General features: G+C 55.6%; 2 protein-coding genes across 5 annotated transcripts in view; one reads left to right on the forward strand and one right to left on the reverse strand.

Annotated features, from left to right (window-relative positions):
• ATP2A1 (ATPase sarcoplasmic/endoplasmic reticulum Ca2+ transporting 1) overlaps window positions 1–10398 on the forward strand; it is a 17431-nt gene extending 7033 nt beyond the window's left edge. The window contains exons 9-24 of the mRNA XM_024744458.1: window positions 577–662; window positions 814–1111; window positions 1306–1472; window positions 4061–4149; window positions 4440–4542; window positions 4784–4915; window positions 6191–6313; window positions 6439–6657; window positions 7312–7647; window positions 7845–8065; window positions 8167–8369; window positions 8562–8647; window positions 8746–8879; window positions 8993–9110; window positions 9275–9392; window positions 10148–10398. Of these exons, the coding sequence (XP_024600226.1) occupies window positions 577–662; window positions 814–1111; window positions 1306–1472; window positions 4061–4149; window positions 4440–4542; window positions 4784–4915; window positions 6191–6313; window positions 6439–6657; window positions 7312–7647; window positions 7845–8065; window positions 8167–8369; window positions 8562–8647; window positions 8746–8879; window positions 8993–9110; window positions 9275–9392; window positions 10148–10173 (2459 nt within the window). The 3' untranslated portion in view covers window positions 10174–10398. The remainder of the gene's footprint in view (window positions 1–576; window positions 663–813; window positions 1112–1305; window positions 1473–4060; window positions 4150–4439; window positions 4543–4783; window positions 4916–6190; window positions 6314–6438; window positions 6658–7311; window positions 7648–7844; window positions 8066–8166; window positions 8370–8561; window positions 8648–8745; window positions 8880–8992; window positions 9111–9274; window positions 9393–10147) is intronic.
• RABEP2 (rabaptin, RAB GTPase binding effector protein 2) lies at window positions 10396–21507 on the reverse strand. 4 transcript variants are annotated; one of them, XM_024744457.1, is made up of 13 exons: window positions 21283–21507; window positions 18988–19145; window positions 16372–16482; window positions 15741–16088; window positions 14713–14808; window positions 14530–14628; window positions 13165–13320; window positions 12170–12347; window positions 12008–12019; window positions 11860–11915; window positions 11710–11763; window positions 11501–11638; window positions 10396–11055 (listed from the first exon to the last, which is right to left on the reverse strand). In XM_024744457.1, the coding sequence occupies exons 2-13, from the start codon at window positions 18994–18996 to the stop codon at window positions 10954–10956; spliced, it is 1359 nt and encodes a 452-aa protein (XP_024600225.1). In that variant the 5' UTR covers window positions 18997–19145; window positions 21283–21507; the 3' UTR covers window positions 10396–10953. The 4 variants fall into 4 exon arrangements, with proteins under 4 accessions (XP_024600225.1, XP_024600224.1, XP_024600222.1 ...); XM_024744456.1 differs by having other exon boundaries at window positions 11501–11587; window positions 21195–21507; XM_024744454.1 differs by having other exon boundaries at window positions 21195–21507.
• Between the last annotated feature and the right edge of the window lie 708 nt (window positions 21508–22215).

A 22215-nucleotide genomic window follows, 5' to 3' on the forward strand; every position in this document is an offset into this window, starting at 1 on the left:
CCTAGTTTTCCAAATTAAAAAAAAAAAAAAAAAAAAAAAAAAAAAAAAAACCTCAGCTGCTTCTCCTTTTGTCCTGGGAGAGAGAGGGTGAAGAGCCAGTGAGCATGCTCCATGGTCCAAGGAGGCAGGGTGGGCTGGCCCAGGGTGATTGCCTGAGCTCCTGCCATTCAGGTGAAGGGGGCAATGTCCCAAGGGTGGGGGCCTCTCCCTCCCAGGAACGTGCTCTCCAGTTGACTGCACACTTCCACATACGTCAGCTTGTTTGACTTTCACCAAGACCTTGCTCTGAAGTGTATACATCCTTGTCCCCATTTTACAGAAGAGCAAACCAAGGCTAAGTGATTCAAAGCCATGCTGCTTGTGAGTGGTCAGGCTGGGACTGGGGTCAAGGTCTTTTCACTGTAAGGGCAGTGGGTTTCCCATCTGCCTCCAGGGCCTTCCTCCAGAGTCCAGACTTCCTCCAGGATTGTTGCTTGGTCCTTACCAGGCCCTGTCCTGCCAAGCAGAGAGTTGGGGGGGGACGTAGGGGAGAACGACATGATGTCATCTGAAAACCCCTCTGCCCCTTCTCCGCAGGCGAGTCTGTCTCTGTCATCAAGCACACAGAACCTGTTCCCGACCCCCGAGCTGTCAACCAGGATAAGAAGAACATGCTCTTCTCGGTGAGGCTTCCAGGGCCAGCTGTCGTGTGCTCAAGCCGGGGGCCCTGGTCTGGGAGAGACATGGCGGTGTGGGAAGAGATGAGACCCACAGCTGGGGGGATGCGGCACGAGGGGCGTCACCTGACCCCCTGCCTCTTCTTCCCCCTCCAAGGGCACCAACATTGCAGCCGGTAAGGCCATAGGCATCGTGGCCTCTACTGGTGTGAACACTGAGATTGGGAAGATCCGTGACCAAATGGCCGCGACAGAGCAGGACAAGACCCCTCTGCAGCAGAAGCTGGATGAGTTTGGGGAGCAGCTCTCCAAGGTCATCTCCATCATCTGCGTGGCCGTGTGGCTCATCAACATTGGCCACTTCAACGATCCCATCCATGGGGGCTCCTGGATCCGTGGTGCCATCTACTACTTTAAGATTGCTGTGGCCCTTGCTGTGGCTGCAATCCCAGAAGGTAGGGCAACCTCTCTTTTTCCTCCCATTTGCTAATCTCATCTGCAGAGATCCTTTATCCAAATAAGGTAACATTTACGAGTTCCAGGGATTGGGACCCGATATCTTTGGGAGCTGCTCTTCAGCCTACCCCACTAGGTCTCTCCCTCCCTCCTCCAGTATCGTTCCCTCACCCCCTCTCCTTCCTCGCCACAGGCCTTCCTGCAGTCATCACCACCTGCCTGGCCCTGGGCACCCGCCGGATGGCAAAGAAGAACGCAATTGTGAGGAGCTTGCCCTCTGTGGAGACGCTGGGCTGCACCTCTGTCATCTGTTCCGACAAGACAGGCACCCTCACCACGAACCAGATGTCTGTCTGCAAGGTCAGGGAAGGGTGGCAACTCCCACTTAGATGGGAGGTGAAATGAGGCCTCCAAAGTTGTGGTTACCCCTTCATCATGGGTAGCTTTTCATTTTGGCCTGAGAAAGAAATGCTTAGATGGCACAGAGAGTGCCATCCTGCCAGCTATGAGAGGGAGCAGAGAAGCCCCCCTGGCCCAGGCAGGCAGCTGCCTGCAGCCTCCGTCCGTGTGCTAGATGCTGCCCTGTGTTATCTCTAATCCCCCACAGCAGCCCTTCAGGGGAAGGTCTTGTTTACCCAGTTTTCCCAAAGAGGGAACTGAGGCTCTAGGAGATTCAGTGCACAGTTAATAAGGAGCAGAATTGAGTTTCAAACCCAAGTCTGTCTGGCCCTAGAGTGCCTGCCTGTGCACCAGGCTACCCTCCAGAGTGGTCATCCATGACAGGGCCCGGGAAGCCCAGCCACACGAATCTTGAACAGCATTTCCTGAACCAGGGCCCTTGATCTTTTCCGTGCCTTGGACTCTTTTTTTTATATATATAAATTTATTTATTTGTTTATTTATTTTTGGTTGCATTGGGTCTTCATTGCTGCGAGGTAATCCATGTCCCCTGCATTGGCAGGCAGATTCTTAACCACTGCGCCACCAGGGAAGTCCCGCCTTGGACTCTTTGGCAGTCTGGATCTCTACATTTAATATTTTCAATGTATAAAATAAAACGCACAGGATTCTGTTTCTAAAATACATCGGATTGGGAATTCCCTGGTGGTCCAGTGGTTAGGACTTGGTGCTTTCACTGCCGTGAGCCCGGGTTCGATCCCTGGTCAGGGAACTAAGATCCTGCTAGCCACACAGCGCGGCCAAAAACATAAATTAAATAAAATACTTTGGACTGGGCTTCCCTGGTGGCGCAGTGGTTAAGAATCCGCCTGCCAATGCAGGGGACATGGGTTCAAGCCCTGTTCCGGGAAGATCCCACATGCCGCTGAGCAGCTAAGCCAGTGCGCTACAACTACTGAGTCTGCACTCTACAGCCCACGAACCACAACTACTGAGCACACGTGCCGCAACTACTGAAGCCCACACCCCTAGAGCCCGTGCTCCTCAACAAGAGAAGCCACTGCAATGAGAAGCCCACGCACCACAACGAAGAGTAGACCCCGCTCTCCGCAACTAGAGAGAAGCCCGAGCGCAGCAATGAAGACCCAATGCAACCAAAAAAAATAAAAATAGATAATAAAATAAATAAATTTTAAAAAACTATGCATTTAAAAAATAAATAAATTGAGTGTCTCTATTAAAAAAAATACATTGGATTACAGAGGAAGCCAATGATTGAAATACAGTAGTCAAAATATTTTAAAAACAGATTTGTACGTATAGCTGATTCACTTTGTCATACAGCAGAAACTAACACAACATTGTAAAGCAATTATACTCCAATAAAGATGTTAAGAAAACACCACAGATTTGTGATTTGGTAAAACGTATGCTTCTTTATTAATGTATTAAGTAGCAAGTCCAGCAGTGGGTCTCATAATTGCCATAACGCTGAAGCAGTGATGAGCGTAAATGCTATTTTGAGAGCCCTGCAACAATACAATGTGACAAGAGAGTATTTGTGATTATATTGGTGGCCAAGTCACAGGTTTTGCTAATATTAATGTGGTCCATTGCCTCCATTCATAATTGGATGGAAATGCTAAATGTCAGAGAGAAAATAAAAGATGTAATTTTTGTTTCGCCATCAAAGTTCACAGACACCCTTGGTCCGGGGTGTCATCCATGGACCCCAGGCAAAGAACCCCTAACCTAAACAGAGTTCTCTGGAATAGCATGTTTGTGAAATAGAAATTGGTGTCCTAAGGATCAAGGGTTGTGTGGTCAGACCAGGCTGAGAAAGGCTGTACCACATGCCTGTTGGCATTTGAAAGCCTCGGAGACGGCTGACCATAGAGAGGGTGGATTTCGCTCAGTTTAAATGAGTTTGCCAAACTTACCTGGCCACAGAACCATTTTATCCTGGAGCACATCTTAAGCCCCATCCCTTCCACGTGTGCTCTGGCTCAGAGTGGGCTGCTCACCTCTGCTCTGTGTGATCTACATCCCTCCAAAGCACAGGCTTCAAAGCCAGACCACTGGTCTTCTGTCATGTTTCATAAAAATGAATTAATAGCCCACATTTGAAAAGTCAAGGGATATCATAGGAAAATAACCTGAATTTCTAATTCTTCCTGCAAAACTGGAAGATCTGGCCACAAGAGGCTGGAGCTGTAGATGGGCCATGTACTGACAGGTAGACTGGTGGCCACCACACCTTGTGATGCATGTCTTATTTTACTAATTGATCTGGAAGAACCTCCAGCATGGCCTTTTGTTTTAAGGCCATGAACACAGAACATAGAGAATGATTTGCAAGGGAGTGGTGTGAGAGGGGAGGAAAAGGGAGGAAAAGGGAAGGATGAATCAGGGGATGATGGTGGGAAGTTGGGTAAGTCCTAGCAGATGGCCGGGTAGAGGGACACTTGGGGCACGGGCCCCCTCGGTGCAGACTGCCTTAGGGGATGGGGAGAGTTAAACATCTGTGTGCATGCCCTTCTCCTCTGCAGATGTTCATCATCGAAAAGGTGGATGGGGACATCTGCCTTCTGAACAAGTTCTCTATCACTGGTTCCACTTATGCTCCAGAAGGAGAGGTGTAAGTTCCCCCAAAGTCGTCTTCCCAGTTCCTCGTGCCCCTCCCCACCACACACACACACACACACACACACACACACACACACACACACAATCCTCTCTCCCTGGGGCCTCCCTCTAGTTTTGTCTTCCTGTTTCTCTCTTGTTCCTTCCCCAACCTTATTCTCTCTCCCACCTGATCTCCAAGTTGGTTGCCGTCTCCTTGCTGCATTCCCTGTGCTCTCTCTGCATCTCATTCCCTATCTTCTCTACCTGTCTCTTTCCCTTCCTTCCTCCCCACCCGGCCGCCAGCTTGAAGAATGATAAGCCAGTCCGGACAGGGCAGTATGATGGGCTGGTGGAGCTAGCCACCATTTGTGCCCTCTGCAATGACTCCTCCTTGGACTTCAATGAGGTAACCTCTCCACTCCTGAAGCCACCCCTCCTTCCCCCTCCAGCTGGCTCAGAGTCCAGGCCTCCTCGACAGGCCGCAAGGAAGGGCTCAGGGGTCCCTTGTACCAAGCCCTCTCCTGGGTGTAAGGGGAAGAGAGTGGCTTGCTCCCTTCCTGTTCTAGATGGAAGGTGGGCATGATAGATGGGAGCACGGGGCTGGGAGCCCAGGGCACCTACTTCCTCTTCCTCCTCTGCCCTCTCAGGCCAAAGGTGCTTATGAGAAGGTGGGCGAGGCCACCGAGACTGCACTCACCACCCTGGTGGAGAAGATGAATGTATTCAACACTGAACTGAGAAGCCTCTCAAAGGTGGAGAGGGCCAACGCCTGCAACTTGGTGAGTCCAGGCACTCCCTCCCACGGTCCTTCTCCAGCCCACACTGTACAGGCCAGGACCTAAGGAACCTCAGGAGACAGGGCCCCCCACCCCCACCCAGGTCAGGCTGGTCAGGGCCTTGTGCCCCATGCTGGGACCCAGCTGGCACAGGCAGAGAGCCTCTCCACAGCTTTCCTTGGCAAGGCTGACTTGGGGTAGGACCTACTGCACCTGCACTTACACTGCTCTTCCTGGTGCCCGGTTGCAGCATCCCTGGAAGAATTTAAGATCACTTTTCCTGTCGTGTCCCTAGTTGAAAGGGACAGAGCTGGATACAGAAACCACAAGTGACCCATCCTGGGACAGCCCCAATTTCAACTATTCCCCATTGTCTCTAGAAACACACTTGTTTTTATCAGATCACAATGCCTGACTTAGGATTTGGGGAATATGACTGCCTCATATGCCTTTGCTTCCCCGTGTCCAGGTGAACAAGCCCAATTCTGTGACTGTCACTCCAAGTCCTTGCTATTAATAGTTACTGAATGTCTATATTGAATTCCTCTGGGGTATTATATTATATTCCCCACACCGCTCATTCCTTTTTTCTTCATATAGGCAAGATGCTCATGGCTGCTTTATTTAATATGACAAAAATAATGCAAACAACCTAAGTATTTATCAATACAGGATTCATTTAAAAAATTTACAAATGATAATAAAAACATCAAATTATTTTTAATTTTATTTATTGTTTTTATTTTTGTTTTGTGGAGAAACATCTAGAATGCATTTGGCACATTCACTTTTATGGAGTGCTTAGTACTACGTGCCATTGTCTAGCAACATACGTCTGTAGACTCACACATGTGGTTGTCTACATTTAAATGATTACATAAAAGTAGAAACTCAGTTCTTCAGCTGCACTAATCACATTCCCCAGGCTCAGCAGCCGTTGTTCGATGGCACTGTATTGAACCATCCAGATTATTAAACATTCCCGTCATCACGGAAGGTTCTATCGGGCAGTGCCACACTACGCCATCCTGTTTCTATTGTGCTTTAACCTGAACATAGTAAGACAGCGGCAGTGCTAGCCTTGGAATTCTCTCCATTTCTGCTGTAGGCAGCAGACTTAGCTTTATCTCAGACTCAGCTTGGGGTCTGCTCTGACCTCCAGATCCTTTTCGACTATGTTTTAAAGGGTCTGGGACTCTTCCCTTCTAGCAGAGCATCATCACTCTTTCTCCACTGGTCTCATATCTGGCCTCTCCCTCCCTGTCTCCTCTCTCTCAGGTGATCCGCCAGCTAATGAAGAAGGAATTCACCCTGGAGTTCTCCCGGGACAGAAAGTCCATGTCTGTCTATTGCTCTCCAGCAAAATCCCGGGCTGCTGTGGGCAACAAAATGTTTGTCAAGGTCAGGAATCCAAGTGCGCCTCAGCCCCGCTTCTTCCCAGTCCTGAACCCTCCTCTCTTCTCCCTGCCCCGCTCACCGTGCACTGGAAGGAACAGTAGTCTCTGAATACTGTTCTGTTCTCCTAGGGTGCCCCAGAGGGGGTCATCGATCGCTGTAACTACGTGCGAGTCGGCACCACTCGGGTGCCCATGACAGGGCCGGTGAAGGAGGCGATTCTGTCGGTAATCAAGGAGTGGGGCACTGGCCGGGATACCCTGCGCTGCCTAGCCCTGGCCACCCGGGACACGCCCCCAAAGCGAGAGGAGATGGTCCTGGATGACTCTTCCAGGTTCATGGAGTACGAGGTGAGCAGACGGAGGCATCCCGTTTTCCCAGAGTCACCTGCCTCACCCCTTCCGCCACCCTTGTCATTTCCTACTTCGTCACGGGGCCTAGAATCACAGGACGTTAGAGTTTGAGAGAACCTTAGGAATAATCCAGTCCAGGGCTACTTGGCGTGTGGTCCATGGACCCATCTGAGATGAGGTGAGGTGCTTGCTCCAGAACAGAAGCCAGCCAGGTCCACTCGGGTTTAGCTGATGTGTTTCCCCCGTGAGGTTTTCTAAGGACGTGCATCAACCTCCATTCTGACACTAGCTCTTTATCTCGTAGTGGACCTGCTCTCTGAACAGCACCAAAGCCCACTCCATTTTATAGAGGGAACAGTGTGGCCTGGCAGGTAACACAGATTTGCTCCAAGTTGTAGACCAAGTGAGCAGCCCTGCTGAAAGCAGAAACCACCTCCCTCACTTCCAGTTCGAGTTCTTTCCATGAAAGACACGCTCTGCCACCTACAATGGGCCTGGCACCGCCAGGCCTGCAGACACACATGTGAACATTTCCCAGCCCTGAGCTTTGAGGCCCCACGAGGTTTAAACACCAGGCCCAGGGACAGCTCTCCCCTCAGCTCCCCCCAGGCTTCCTCCTCGACCCTGTCGCTCTCTTCTCTGTCTGCCCAGACGGACCTGACGTTCGTTGGCGTGGTGGGCATGCTGGACCCGCCCCGCAAGGAGGTCACAGACTCCATCGCCCTGTGCCGTGACGCTGGCATCCGAGTGATCATGATCACTGGGGACAACAAGGGCACAGCCATTGCCATCTGCCGACGAATTGGCATCTTCGAGGAGAACGAGGATGTGGCTGACCGAGCCTACACTGGCCGGGAGTTTGATGACCTGCCCCTGACCACGCAGCGGGAGGCCTGCAAACGCGCCTGCTGCTTTGCCCGCGTGGAGCCCTCGCACAAGTCGAAGATCGTGGAGTATCTGCAGTCCTACGATGAGATCACAGCGATGGTGAGGAGACTGGCGTGGGGCGGTCTGCTTAGTGTCTATTGAGATGACCGTCCTGGGGAGCTGGGGACCAAGGGAGGATGGGGCTGAGCAGGGGCCCTGGCGAGATGCACGGAGGGGAGGGATTCGGGCCCCGATGGAAGAGTCTCAAGGAGGGTACGAGGAAGGGGCTGGTGCCCACCTTCTCTCCCTCCCCACAGACAGGTGATGGCGTCAATGACGCCCCTGCCCTGAAGAAGGCGGAGATCGGCATTGCCATGGGATCCGGCACCGCCGTGGCCAAGTCGGCCTCCGAGATGGTACTGGCCGACGACAACTTCTCCACCATCGTGGCTGCCGTGGAGGAGGGCCGCGCCATCTATAACAACATGAAGCAGTTCATCCGCTACCTCATCTCCTCCAACGTGGGAGAGGTGGTCTGGTGAGCAGCCGGGGAGGGCATCGAGGAGGAACTCGGGGCTGCTGGGGGGTGACCACAGGCCTGGGAGGCAAGACAGACGTGTGACCTCCTCCTTCTGGCAGCATCTTCCTAACAGCTGCCCTGGGGCTGCCTGAGGCCCTGATCCCCGTGCAGCTGCTGTGGGTGAACCTGGTGACAGACGGGCTCCCGGCCACAGCCCTGGGCTTCAACCCCCCAGACCTGGACATCATGGACCGGCCCCCCCGGAGCCCCAAGGAGCCACTCATCAGTGGCTGGCTCTTCTTCCGCTACATGGCAATTGGGGGTGAGCAGGATGAGACCCCACACCCCTTCCCGACCCTCAGGGCTGATCCCCTCTCTGGGACACCAGCTTCCCCACAGCAGCCACTACGGTGGGCCCTCTTCCTCCAGCTGCTGTTCATGGCCAGGAGGCCCTCTCAGCTCCTCCCGTCTCCCCAGCCCTAGGCCCCCAACTCTCATCCTCTCTCCACCACAGGCTACGTGGGTGCAGCCACGGTGGGAGCAGCAGCCTGGTGGTTCCTATACGCTGAGGACGGGCCTCACATCACCTACAGGCAGCTGGTAGGGCAGCACGGAGGGAGGTGGGGGGAGGCGAGGGGAGCAGGAGGGTGGCGTGGAGGCTTTTTCGGAACCCCGGCTTCTCCCCTCTCCTCCTGCAGACTCACTACATGAAGTGTGCGGAGCACAACCCTGACTTTGAGGGTGTGGATTGCGAGGTCTTCGAGGCCCCCGAGCCCATGACCATGGCCTTGTCCGTGCTGGTTACCATCGAGATGTGCAATGCTCTCAACAGGTGGGGTCCGCGCTCCCTCCCTCTGCGGCCCTCCGGAAGCCACCCTCCCCCTGCTTACCGCTTCTCTCCCCTTGTGCCTCCACCCCTGGCTCCGCCCGGCCGCCCCCTTGCAGCCTGTCTGAGAACCAGTCCCTCCTGCGGATGCCGCCCTGGGTGAACATCTGGCTGGTGGGCTCCATCTGCCTCTCCATGTCCCTCCACTTTCTCATCCTCTACGTGGACCCTCTGCCGGTAAGCCTTCCTCTGGCCAGGGGCTGCCTGCCCCCCACCCACCCACAGGGGGCCTATGCAGGGGTCCGCGACCACGACCCCTGCCAGAGGGAGGAGGGCAGGGTCAGGCTGGCGCAGTGGCAGCTCCTGGGCTCCTTCTCACTGCCCTTCCCGCCTCCTCCCAGATGATCTTCAAGCTGCAGGCCCTGGACCTGCCCCATTGGCTCATGGTCTTCAAGATCTCGTTACCAGTCATCGGGCTCGACGAAATCCTCAAGTTCATTGCTCGGAACTACCTGGAGGGTAAGAGCGCGCCGCCCCCAGCCCTGTCAGCCCCTGGGCCCTGACACAGCCCCCTCCCTCCAGGCCGTGAAGGCGCCTGCCCCGCTTCCTTGTCAGGTGGGTGAGTTCCCGGAGCCCCAGCAGGCCCCGTGTCCTCCGCCGAGGGGCGCACCCAGCCCCTGCCCCGCCTTTGCCCGCTCCTCCGAGCCCGTCTCCTTGGAGCCCCAAAGCCTCCTCAGCCCTCTTGGTCCCCTGCGCCCCCCTCCCTCCCTCGATAACGGCTGTCTCTCTGTCCTCTCTGGCCATAGGATAACCCGTTTCCCCCTCCTCCATCTCTCTGAGCCGTGTCACAGGTATCACCCCCCTCCTTGCCCGTGCCCTAGCTGCTGTGCCCCCTCTGCCCACCCCGTCTCCCCCTCAGGCGGCGCCGGGGTCACGTGCCCTCACAGCTCCACCTGGCGCCACCGCCGCCGCCACTGCCGCGCTTCCAAGTGGGGCTGGGCTGCTGCCCCTACTCTGCGGGGGCGGCACTGCCCGGCCCCGGGCACCACTGTCTGCTGGGCTGCGCTGCGTCACGCTGGCTGGCCGCTGAGCCGTGTGCCGCTGGGGCTGCAGTGGCTGGGGGGAGTGGGGGCTGGGGACACAGATGAGTGGGGGGTGGCGGGGGGCCTCCAGGTGAGTGTGCTGGGGGACTGGGACAGGTAGGGAGCTGAGAGGGACTTCTCCTCTCCTGTGCCGCCCTGCCACCAGTCTCATCCTCCCCCTTTTCCTTCCAGATCCAGAAGATGAAAGAAGGAAGTAACCAGTCCTTTTGCCCTCCCTTCCCCAGCCTGACAGTGACGAGTCTTCAGCCAGAGCTGTGGCACAGGCCTCCACCACGTGCGCCCCAGCCCGACATTCTTGTTTATAAACATAATGTCCCCTTCACGTCTCCTCCCCCCTCAGCAACCGCCCCCCCACCCTTTGCCCTTGTAAAACCTCCCCTCCCCGACCCCGTGGGGCTTGCAGGGACAAGGCGACCGACTGAGCTGAGCTGCTTATTTATTGAAAATAAATGACAGAAAAATCTGGCCTTGTCTCTGTGCACACCTTGGGGCCTGGTTCGGGCCCCTGGGGACAAGCATCTTAGTGTCATGCAGCCCAGGAAGCAGCCACCTGTCCCAGGGCGCGTGTGTGGAGGGACCCGGGGACAGGACCCAGGGCTCCCAGCCACCACTCACAGCTCGGCTGTGCCTGGGGAAGGGGACGGAGGTAACAGGCATGGCTGTTAGGCTGGGTGGGGGCGGGGGCGGGAGGCTTGGAGCCCAGGAGGCAGCATGGCAGCCAGAAAGCCACAGGGCTGAGCCTGCCCCTCTGGTTTCCAGAGGGGGTTGGGACCCTCACCCAGGTGTCATCTTTGGAAGCAGAAGACCCAGCCGCCCCTGGGAGGAGGCGCTGGAGGGACAGGGCAGCGGTGGCCCTGTCACCTCAACCCCAGGCTTGGAGAGGGTGAAGACTCCATCCTGAGACCCCCAAAGCCTCGGCCTCACGGTTCAGGAGTGGAGAAAGACGGTCTCCCCCCAGGGTGGGCGGTGCTGGCCCCTCAGGTGTCCTTGATGTCCCCGACGTCCCTGAGGGGCGCCTCGTCCATGATGCTGCGCACTTGCTCCAGACTCTCTGCCTGGCGGATCCGTTCCAGGCGCACCTGTGGGGGCCGGCGAGGGAGGCAGAGGGCCCTTGGTGGGAAAATGCAGCCTCCACCCTATCGGCCAGCCCCCTGAGGGGCAAGAGCACGGGACCAGTGTACCCGTGTACCTCACCTCTCCCAACCCCCAGTGAAAATGGTTCAAGGGAAGAAATGGATCCTAAGAGAGCAGCCTGAGGAAGGGTGGGCAGGGGCAGGTGGAAGTGACGTGACGAGCACGGGGCACGTCGGCGTGCCAGGCCCTGGGCCACGGGCTTCGCACCACCGACAAAGATGGAAGCACAAGATCTTCAACGTTTTTTGAGCACTAGCTCAGAGGAAAGGACCATGCCAGCCCCAGAGGGAGGGAGAGGACTCTTCTAACTGGAGAGGAGACTATCCTTGTAAGACGGAGGACAAGTCACCTGGAGTCATGCCAGTCTGGTGGGGAGGGGACACGCCGTACCTGCAAGGCCTGGGACAGTCGTACGAAATCCCTCTGCACTTGCTCACTGGTCTCCAGCTCAGCCTGCAGCCGCAGCACCTTTGCCCTCTGTTCCGAGAGGAGGTCTGTGAGCTGCGCCTGGGGGCACAGGATGTAGAGCTGGGGCCCTGGGCTGAAGAAACAGGATGTCTGGACAGGGTAACCCCTTCAATACCGCCCCCGATCCTCACCTCTTCTGTGCGGCCCGAGCCCAGTGGCTGCCTCAGGACTTCCTGCTGCCTGGCCTAAGGGAGACATAAAGGGCAGCAGGGGTTGGTGAGGGTCCTCTCCACGCTGCCACCCTCCTCCGCCATCCCGGCCTGGCCCGGGTCCTGCCTCACCTTGCTCTGCTCCTGCTGGACCCGCTCCATCTCCATCCTCAGGCTGCACAGGGAGGCTGGGAAGTCAGGCAGGGCCAAGGCGTCAGGCCCACGCCCTCTCTCCTTCCCTGCCCCGCCCGGCCCGGCACAGGCTCCAGCCCATACTCACCCTCTAACACCTCTGTGCGGGAAGGAAAGAAAGAGAGGTCAAGGCTCATCATTCTCGCACTGCATCCTCTCTCCCCTCCTGGTGCCCAGGCAGTCCCCGAGGGGGTGGGGACTCAGCCTCCTGGGGAGCGAGGGTGGGGTGGCTCACCGCCTCCTCCCTCACCTGTCTCCTCCCGCTGCACCCTCAGCTGCCCCTCCAGGCTGGCCCTCGCCGCCGTCTCTTCCTCCAGCGCCTCCCGCAGGGTCACGATCTCAATCCGCAGGCGCTCGGCCTCGTGCTCCTGGGCCTGCTGGTGGGCCCGCGCCTCCTGCTGAGTGCGGCGCACCAGCTGCCGCAGCTCCTGGAAGGATGCAAGTCACGGGCTGGGTGCGGGGCCGGCCGGGGGCCAGCGGCTAGAAGGGGATTGTGGGGAGGGGAAAGGAAGGAAAGAAGGAAGAAAACATAACAGAGGAAACAACCCGAACACCCATCACGGGGAGAGTGGACAAATACCCTGGGACGGCAGTGAATACTTTCCCGCAGCACAGCCTGGGGTGGAGGACCTCGGGAGCGGTGCTGAGTGAAAGCTCCAGGAGACTACCCAGAGCAAGATTCTGAGTTTTTATAACTAAAAACAATCAAAATTAGCACTCCACGGTTTAGGCAGACGTGTATATGTAATAAAAATGATCCCAAAGAAGGCCAAGGGAATGATAAAGCTCAGGACGGCAGGAACAGAGCCAAGGAGCACGGGGCAGGGCGCATGTAAGGCGATGTCAGTTACAGTTCTCAAGGTGGGCAAGGGTTCCGGCTGATGTTCATATTTTTAATAAATTCAATCAGCAGAGGCCACACACAGATCAATGATGACAGCTTATTATGAACCAAAGATTATGATGAATTCAATTTTGTGGATCTCATGTCACTTAAAAATAACAAGCCAAATTACTGCTTCCTTTGCATCAAGCATTCTGTTAACTCATTTTCTCTCTGTGCTGATGCTGGGAGGGGGGTGTGGTCCCACTTGGCAGAGGAGGAAACCGAGCCTTAGAAAAGTTGAGTGAGTTGGCCATGGTGACGCAGCTAATACACAGCAGCCTGGGTGCGTCCCCGACTCCTGTGGCCCCAGGCCAATGCTTTGCTGTGCGTGGAGAGGAAGGGCCTGTCCCCCGCCTTACCAGCAGCGAGCCGGGCAGCGACTCCTCCTGGCCCTCATCCTGCTCCAGGCCCCGGGGGGCTGAAGACGGCGGCTGCTCAGCCCGGAGCCCTTGGTTTTCCTCAGTCAGTCGCTTTACCTCATGGCTCAGGCACTTGTGCGAGGTAGCCAGCTCTGCCTGGGGATGGACAGTTAGGACGAGGCGATGAGGGGACAAGGGGTCTCCAGTCTCCCGTGAGGCCAAAGCCTGAACACTCCTCCCAGTGGTCAGGAATGAGAGCCAGGAAGCCCACGCCCTCCTTCTAGGCTGAGAAAGAAAGAAACACCCTTTAGTAAGCGTCTTTGGCTCCCGAGCTCTTTTTTTTTTTTTTTTTCCTGGCCCCACCACGTAGCTCACGAGATCTTAGTTCCCTGACCAGGGATCAAACCTGGGCCCCCTGCAGTGGAAGCGTGGAGTCTTAACCACTGGACCGCCAGGGAACTCCCTCAAGCTCTTACTACACCATCCTCAATGACTCGGAGGTCACACAGTGACAGCCACAGGCCACATCGGGTGTTTTATTTGGTCCATATGGGTATTTTTAAACCTTAAACAAGGAGCTTCCCTGGTGGCGCAGGGGTTGAGAGTCCGCCTGCCGATGCAGGGAACGCGAGTTTGTGCCTTGGTCCGGGAGGATCCCACATGCCGCGGAGTGGCTGGGCCCGTGAGCCATGGCCGCTGAGCCTGGACGTCCGGAGCCTGTGCTCCGTAACGGGAGAACAGGAGAGGCCACAACAGTGAGAGGCCCGTGTATCGCAAAACAAACAAACAAACAAACAAAACCTTCAACAAGTACAACATTAAAAACTGGCAGACTACACACAAACATCCAGATCTCTGGCTTCTCTCGACAAATGAGAAAACCAGGCAGCATCAAGCCTGCACTCCCACGCACCATGGGCAGCGAGTCAAGGGGCACTAGCTCCCTTTACAGGGTCTCTTGGTTTGCCCTGCTACTCCTTCCTGCCTCACACGTGGCCCAGTTCAATCATCTGCCTCTCCTGTCTGGTCTCAGGAAGTATCTGATTTTGCAATCCCTGCTTTTCATTCTCACAACTCTGTAAGCTAGGACCCATTATCTCAATTTCAAGGCATCAAGGCTGAGGCTCTGGGCTTGTGGGATTAGCTCAAGATCACAGTGAGTGCGTGGTGGGTTCTTCTGAATCAGTACCAGGTGCCCTTGAAACCCTTTTACCCACCTGGCACCAACTCCAGGGCAAAGCCAGAGCAGCTGGTGGGGAGGGGGGCAGGGGGCGAGGAAGGACAGGTGCCTCAACCTTCCACGTGGCTCCCTCAACCAATTCCCGTCCCACTCCTCTCCCTCCCGTCCCGGCCCCCAGCCCTCACCATCTGCAGCTGAACCCGCTCCTGGGCCTGGCTCACGGTCCCCTGCAAGGTCCGCAGCAGCTGCTCTGAGTTCTGGACCTGGGCCAGGAGCACCTGCATCTGTGGGTGGAAGGGGGGCAAGGGTGAGGCCGGGCCAGGAGGAGGCAGGGAGCGGAGGCCCTGCGGAGCAGAGGCTGAACTCACCTGCTTAGCGCAGTCCTCGTTACTCCGTCTCAGGCCCTCTTGCAGCTCATCCCGCTCCCGGCTGATGCTCTCCAGGTCCTTCTGCAGCTGCCGCCCCTGCCACAGACGCCGGCCTCAGCCTCAACCGCCAAGGGGAGGCCTTCCCTCCTCGCCAGACCTCTCACGCCTTGCTCCCTGCACCTCGGTGGGCAGTGCCATCTTTCACCCAGTCGTTCAAGGCAAAGGCCCAGGAATGGATGCTGACTCTTCTAAGTCCTCCACTCCCCAGGTCCAACCCACCAGCAGTCCCTGCCCGGTGGCCTCCAAAGTGGATTCCAAATCCACCCATTTCTCTCCACCTCTGCTGCCATCTCCTGGTCCCAGTCACCACCTTTCTCTAAACTATGTCAAGCATCGCCCTCCCAACCGGTCACTACCCTGCTTCTCCCGTTGCCCCCTCCCCCAACTGCAGTCCATTCCCACCCAGAGGCCCCAGTGACCTGTTAAAAGCCTGGAGCAGAGAAGGCTTCTCCCTGCCTGACACACCACAGAGGCTTCCTGCAGCTTCTCCTCTAAGATGCAAACTCCATGGCTGGCCCCAAGGCCAAGGCCGACCTCCTGTGACCCCTGCCTGCCTTTCTGACCTCATCTCTCTTCCCCTCCTCTGTGGCCTTCCTGCTCCTCAGACACACCGTGGTCTGTCCGTCCTCTGAGCCCTGGAAACTGCAGTTCCTTTGGTCCCCAACCTTCAAAAAGCACCTCACTTTCCAGCCAGGATGGTCTCCTGCATTGCCAGTCTCTACCCCATTACCCTATTAAGTCTTGTTCTGGGTGTCTCACCCAGTGACACTGTCTTCCTCATGTGCCCATGTGCATGTTTGGGCCCGGCTCCCTCACTAGAGGAAGCTCCAAGAGGGTGGGAAGTTTCTTCTTCACTGCAGGATCCCCAGCTCTAGCTCAGGGCCTGGACATAGTAGGTGCTCAGTAAGTACTTGAAGCAAGAAACGGATGCGTGCATGTCGGCTGCCCACTCCGCCCACTCCACTCACCTCCACCTGCAGCTGCTCCCACTGGTTGTCTGGGACGAGCTGGTAACCAGGAGGGGGCAGGTAGATGCCCTCAGGGACCAGGGTGCCCGTGGACACCAGAGAGGCTGTCTCCTCCTGCTCGGGGCTCAGGCCATGGCGGCTGCGGGGCAGGGAGGCACTGCCGCTGGCTCCACCACCGAGGGAGAAGGAGGAGATGGAGGCGCTGTCATCACAGTTGTGGGCGAAGGCCTCGGCCGCCGCGCCCCCGTCTCCACTCAGCTCCTCGAGAGGCTCCAGTGGCGGAGATGGGTCCCGGGACAGGAGTAACTCCGCAGAGCCGTGCAGGGAAGGGGGATGCCGGGGACGTCTCTAGGGAGAGGGGGCAGGGAAGAGGCTGGGGGGCCAGGGTCCTACGGCGCCCCTTCTCCTCTCAGCGCACCCTGGCCACCCCCTCACCTGGATCTCTTTTTTTGCGGTATGTGGGCCTCTCATTGTTGTGGCCTCTCCCATTGCCGAGCACAGGCTCAGCGGCCATGGCTCACGGGCCCAGCCGCTCCGCAGCATGTGGGATCTTCCCAGACCAGGGCACGAACCCGTGTCCCCTGCATCGGCAGGCGGACTCTCAACCGCTGCGCCACCAGGGAAGCCCCACCTGGATCTCTTGGATCAGCTCCTCTGCCCTCAGCAATTTCGCCTTCAGCTCCTCAATCTCCTGCTCCATGGGCAACACGATCTCCCGCAGCTTCTCCGAGTCCTCGTGGGCCTGAAGAAGGGGGGTTGGGCAGTGACTGTCCCCCCCTCCCGACTGCAGGACCCTCAGGACTGTTCAGAGCTTTCCCTCCAAGCACATCAGCTCTTCTAATTCTCCCAAGCAGGCACCGTCCACCCCCACTTTATTTATTTACTTTTAAAATATTTTATTTATTTATTTTTGGCTGTGTTGGGTCTTCGTTGCTGCGCGCAGGCTTTCTCTTGTTGCGGCGAGCGGGGGCTACTCTTCGTTGCGGTGCACAGGCTTCTTATTGCAGTGGCTTCTCTTGCTGTGGAGCACGGGCTCTAGGCGCGTGGGCTTCAGCAGTTGCGGCACGTGGGCTCAGTAATTGTGGCTCGCGGGCTCTAGGGCGCAGACTCAGTAGTTGTGGCGCACGGGCTTCGATGCTCTGCAGCATGTGGGATCCTCCTGGACCGGGGCTCAAACCTGTGTCCCCTGCATTGGCAGGCGGATTCTTAACCACTGCGCCACCAGGGAAGTCCCCACCCCCATTTTAGAGAGAGGAACACAGAGGCTCTGAGAGCTTACATGACTTGCCCCAGGTCACATGGTACAGAGCCAAAGTCACAACTACCTTCCTGTTGCCCACTTGAAGAGTGACATACATTTCTTCCCCAACATCATGTATCCCGTTTTATCACAGAACGTCACATTTTTAGTTGGGCTCATGACCTAAATTCTAGAATACCATCTACATTTCTCAGCTTCCCTATAACTAAGCATGGCCATATAACTAAGTTCCAGCTATGAGATGTAGGCATATGTGTCAGGTGCAACTTCCAGGACAACTCCTCAAAGGGGAGGGTATGCTTTTCTTTACTCCTCCTCCTTCTTGCTGGCTAAAATGTGGATGTGATGGCTGGTGCTCAAGCAGTCATCTTGGACCATGAGGCAGTAAGCTACCTATGGCAAAACAGCAACATAGGAGGAGCCTGGGTTCCTATTGACTTGTTGAGCTGCCACATAAGTCCTGGAATGTCTACCTCTGGTTCTAAGAAAAACAGATTTCTATCTTATTTAAGCCACTGTTATTTGGGCTTTCAAACTTTGTCCTAATCAATATGTCTTCCCATACTCCCATCACCGGCATATTTCTGGCCACTTCTTTTCAGTCTTTTCAGGTTTGGGATCCTGTCGAACTTGCACAGCCAACAGCCTCTGGACACCTCCACTTGGATGCTGCACAGGCTCCTCTGTCCAAGTACAGCCAAATCTGAACCAACTCATGATGCCGTTTCTCCTCCCATGAGCGCTAGATTGGCGAGAATGACACTGCTATCCACCCAGCTGTCCAAGGCAGAAATCTGCCAGTCGTCCATCCTCTTCCAAGTCAAGCCATTTCTACCTCTTGAATCACTCAAAAACCCGTCTCATACAAGTTCAGTTGAACCCTCCAAATCTCTTATGTGCACGGTGGCAACAGGTAGGGTAAGCCTGCGTGCTCTGCAGATGCCCACACCGTAGATGGATGCAAGGCCAGGACCGGAACTTCCCGACTCTGGGCCTGTGGCTCCTTGCGCCGTACCAGGTAGCCTTATTCAGCGGAGCCCTCTCCTTCACCACCCCGTGTAACCGCTCCCTGAGGAACACTCTGAATGCAAGTAAGTAGCAGCCTCTGCTGGCAAACTGTGGGTTGGAACCTTCCTTTCTTGGGCTCCTATTTTGATCTGTGTCCTTCTAACCAGGCAACTTACTCCATCTGCCTGAGCCGCAGTTTCCTCACGTACAAAGTGGGGTAAGTACCTACCTCACAGGGCAGCTGTGTGAATGAAATGAGGGAAGATGTGAATTTGCTCTGAAAGATGAAGAGTTTGGTAATATGTGCTTCCTACAATTGTTCATGACAAGAATAATGGAGGCAATATACCACAGAGATTAAGAGCAAAGCTTTAGAACCAGACTGCCTAGATTTTAAAATCCCAGATCTGCTCCTTTTTATGTGCATAACCTGGGGAGAATTACTAAACTTCTCTGAGCCTCACCTTATTCATCTGTTAAATGGATCTAATGGGTCCCTCTTTTAGGGGAAAGACTGGGGAGACTTGAATCTGTCAAGCAGGTATTGCAATGCCTAGTGCATGAGAGGTATCCTTAAATGCTAGCTCCCTCCCCTCTACATGACATGACTTTTTTCTTTTTTTTGGCTGCGCCACGTGGCTTGCGGGATTTTAGTTCCCCGACCAAGTGTGCTTTCACTGCGGGCCCCTGCAGTGAAAGCACAAGTCCCAACCACTGGACCGCCAGGGAATTCCCTACATGACTTTTCTTAATTTGGGAGGTAAACACACCTGGCCATCCCACTAGTAAGTGGCCAGCCAGGACCATGCTGAGTACAGGGCTCGTGTATGTTATACCTAGAATTATTACTGGGTGCCCTGCTCCCAGTGATGTGGCAGTAGGACACAGATAATCCCTCTGCCCCACGGTCACCTTTGGATGCTTCAACATATTTCCAAATCCCTGAGGAGGGGGCGGGTAGGCTATCCCAACCCCAACCTTTTCCATCTGCTTCTCCAAGGAGTCCAGGGGGTGAGCCCTGGACAGCAGCTGCTTCAGGCGCCCCAGCTCCCGCTCCTTCTCCTCACAGTCCTGCTGCTGCTGCTGCCGCTCCTGCTTCAGAGACGTGATCTGGGCTTCATAGCTGCTGATGGAGTCTGGCGAGACAGGAAGGGCAGAGGAGAGGGAGGGTCAGTGCACTAGCCATACCTCGGGGCGAGTGAGGGGCACTCCATCACTGCCGCTCTCTGCAAGGCAATTTACCATAGCAGTGATGACAGTGGACTTTGTGGTGGGATGGTCCTGGGCAATCAGTTCGCCTCTCTGTATAATGTCCTCGGCCAGTGATTATCCCACTGGCTTGTTACAGGATCAAATGACATGATATCTGGAAGGGGTTCAGCCCTCTTCCTGGTACATAATAAATGCTAAAGATAGGCTATCTGTTGCTATTAATACATACCGATAACAATCAATATCTAGCAAGAGTCATAAATATTCACTCTGGACCAGATTCTGAGCTGGGCTCTGGAAATAGAGAAATTAATCAAACACAAACCCTGACACCAGGAGCCCACAGTCCAATGAGGAAGACAGCCGTGGAAATAGTTACAAAGCAGTGTGAGGAGAGCTCATGAAAGGACCACTCCTGGGCTTGCGGATCCCAGAGGAAAGAGCCCCTCACTCTACCTGCCAGGCCAGGAGAGACACCAGCAAGTGGTAAAGGATGGAAAGGACACATTAAGTAACAGGAGCAAAGGCTCACAGGTGGGAAGGTGGATGGTGTGGCTGGGGCATGGTGGGCACATTGGAAAAACTGGAGTGAAGATGTAGGAGGAGATGCTGGGAAGGGTGAAGAGGGTGGCCGTGAATGGCTGCTAAGGCCTTGAATGCCACGCCAAGGAGTTTGGGATTTATCCTACATGTCAGTGGGAGGTAAGCGGATGCTGGGCGGAACATGGTCATTTTTCATTTGCATAGTTATTTATTTTAACACATACTAACATTAGAAGTAAGGGTTCTGTTGCCAGACTGCCTGGGTTCCAATCTCCTTTCTATCTGTATGACCTTAGGCAAGTTATCTAACCTCTCTGGGCCTCAGAGCTTCCTCTGTAAAATGGAGATGGATAATAGTTCCTAACTCATAGAGATTATTATGAAGATTAAATACTCATAAAGCATTTAGCTCAGTGCCTGGCACTCAATAAATGTTAGTTATTATAATTATTATTACTATTATTATTATTTAGGACACAGTTTCTTACAGGGACAGGAAGTTCCCTTTAAAATAAATGTATATAGGTTTTTTAAAAGTGGATCTATTTAAAGAACAATATTAAGTAGATGACAGGGTAAGTCATACAAGGACAACCATGTTGCACAGATGGTACATGGATGCCTGAAATGTGGGGAACCATGGCCCCAGAGAAGTCTGGAGCCAGGAGCAGCTGTTAGAAAGGGAAATGACATGGTGGGATGGGAACTGTAGGAAGTTTACTCTGGAAGTCAATGTCAAGGCCAGATTATAGAGGGAGACTTGTAAGAAGGCTGGGACAACAGTCCGGGGAAGTTGACGAGAGCTTTGCTACAGCAGTGGCAGTGGAAGCAAAGGGGTGGGATGCAACTGGGAGCTATTGCAGAGACTCTGGCCTTGGACTACAGGAGAAGGGGAATGGAGGAAAAGAAGCTGGGGGATCTGGGATAAGGGGAGCTGATGCGTCCCAAGTACAGAGGATGAGAGGGGGAGAAGCCGGTGCATGTGGGGCGGGGTTGCGGGGAGGTTGTGCGCAGATGTAGGGGTGTTTGGGGAAGAAGGGAAACCAGATGATGAGACTTACAGAGACTAGGCCCAGGGCCGAGTCTGAAGGTCAGAGGCTCAAACGAGTTCTCAGGGAACTGAGAAGCTGCTCACTTTCAGGGTTGATCAGTCATCAGTGAGGGACAAGAAATGACGCGACATGGGGCCAGGGAACAGGTAGCAGCTCCGAGCTAAACTTAGCTGGAACTGACAGAGCTGCTGCTGGTGCAGGCAACGCCGCTATGCAAATGAGAAAAGGGCGCGTCTCCCTCTGAGCCCCTGGGTCTGCCCTGCGCTAGGCAGCCCTGCTAACCTACTCCATAGGTATAGGTTATGCCCGCTTACCCCTTTCTTGTCATGTACTCCCCCTTATGGGGCTGAGGGAGTCTGGGAGGAGTGCCTGCCTCACCTTTCAGGATGGCCTGCAGCGAGGCCACCTCCTCTTGGCATTGCCGCTGCACTGCAGCCACAGCCTCGGCCTTCGTGCTCTCGCTCACCTCGGCCACAGCCTTCATGGTTTCCATTTCTGCCAGGGCGCCTGCCAGCTCAGCCCGAAGCCGGTCGAGCTCCCCTGACTCGGCCTCAACTTTTGTCCCCTCCGGAGTCTGGGGGTCCAGCGCTGTGAAGGACAGGGATCAGCCTCTTTTCTCATCACTCTCGGATTCCCAATATTCCCAGGGCATCAAATCCTCAACTTCTGCAACTTAGTACAGCAGCCAAGGTCCCTGCACCTTTACCTAGCCCCGCCCCACTCACCTGGCCCCTCGCCTTCCCCGACTCCTCCTCACCTAGCTCTGCCTAGTGTTGCCTAGAGCCCCGCCTCTTCCTCCCTCGGTTCACCCAATCCCCTCTTTCCTCTGACACGACCCCTCCCTTTTAGTGGCTCGCCCCTTGTCCACCTGGCTCCTCTCCTCCCACACTGGGCCCCACCATCTCGGCTGTTTCCGGATCCGCTCGGCTGTTTCCGGATCGGCCCTGGGCTGGAGGATGAGGCCGGAGTTGGGGAGGGGTGGCCGAGCCTCGGCCGAAGATTTCCGAGTGGACTCCCGGCCGCGGCCCCAGTTCCCGCCCCTCCCCGCCTTCTTTGTTGGGCAGCGATGCTCGAGAAGGACGCCTGCCCTTCAAACCACGAAGTAGTTCTTTCGTCAAAGGCCTTTGGGCGTCTCCGCGTGACCTTGGAAGCTTTGCTCAGATTACACGTCCTCCGGGACGCCCACTGCCTCAGCCTAAGGAGGGCGAAGCTCTCGCGGTCTCTCCCAAGCCTCGGAGCTGACCCCTTTGATCGGTCCCTGGCCGCCCTTCCGCCTGAGCTAGGCTCACGTTACAGCAAACTGTGGTCTGGCCTCCTTGCACCTCCGCTTTCGTGGAGCGTCCTCGGGGCAGGGCTGCTGGTCGACTTCACTTTTCTGGGCGCCTGGGTCCCCGCGTAG

The sequence above is a fragment of the Neophocaena asiaeorientalis genome, unplaced genomic scaffold (genome assembly GCF_003031525.2).
Source record: "Neophocaena asiaeorientalis asiaeorientalis breed wild unplaced genomic scaffold, Neophocaena_asiaeorientalis_V1.1 scaffold91, whole genome shotgun sequence".
NCBI lineage: Eukaryota > Metazoa > Chordata > Mammalia > Artiodactyla > Phocoenidae > Neophocaena > Neophocaena asiaeorientalis.

What these genes read in the sequence shown, in the direction of transcription:
- RABEP2 (XM_024744454.1), bottom strand. Translation starts at nt 21,309, where the DNA reads ATGGAAACCATGAAGGCTGTGGCCGAGGTGAGCGAGAGCACGAAGGCC. An exon ending in GGGAGCAGCTGCAGGTGGAG is followed by an intron (nt 14,809 to 15,740) that starts GTGAGTGGAGTG and finishes CGTCTGTGGCAG; the next exon opens with GGGCGGCAGCTGCAGAAGGA. An exon ending in GCTCGGGCCGCACAGAAGAG is followed by an intron (nt 11,639 to 11,709) that starts GTGAGGATCGGG and finishes CCAGGGCCCCAG; the next exon opens with CTCTACATCCTGTGCCCCCA.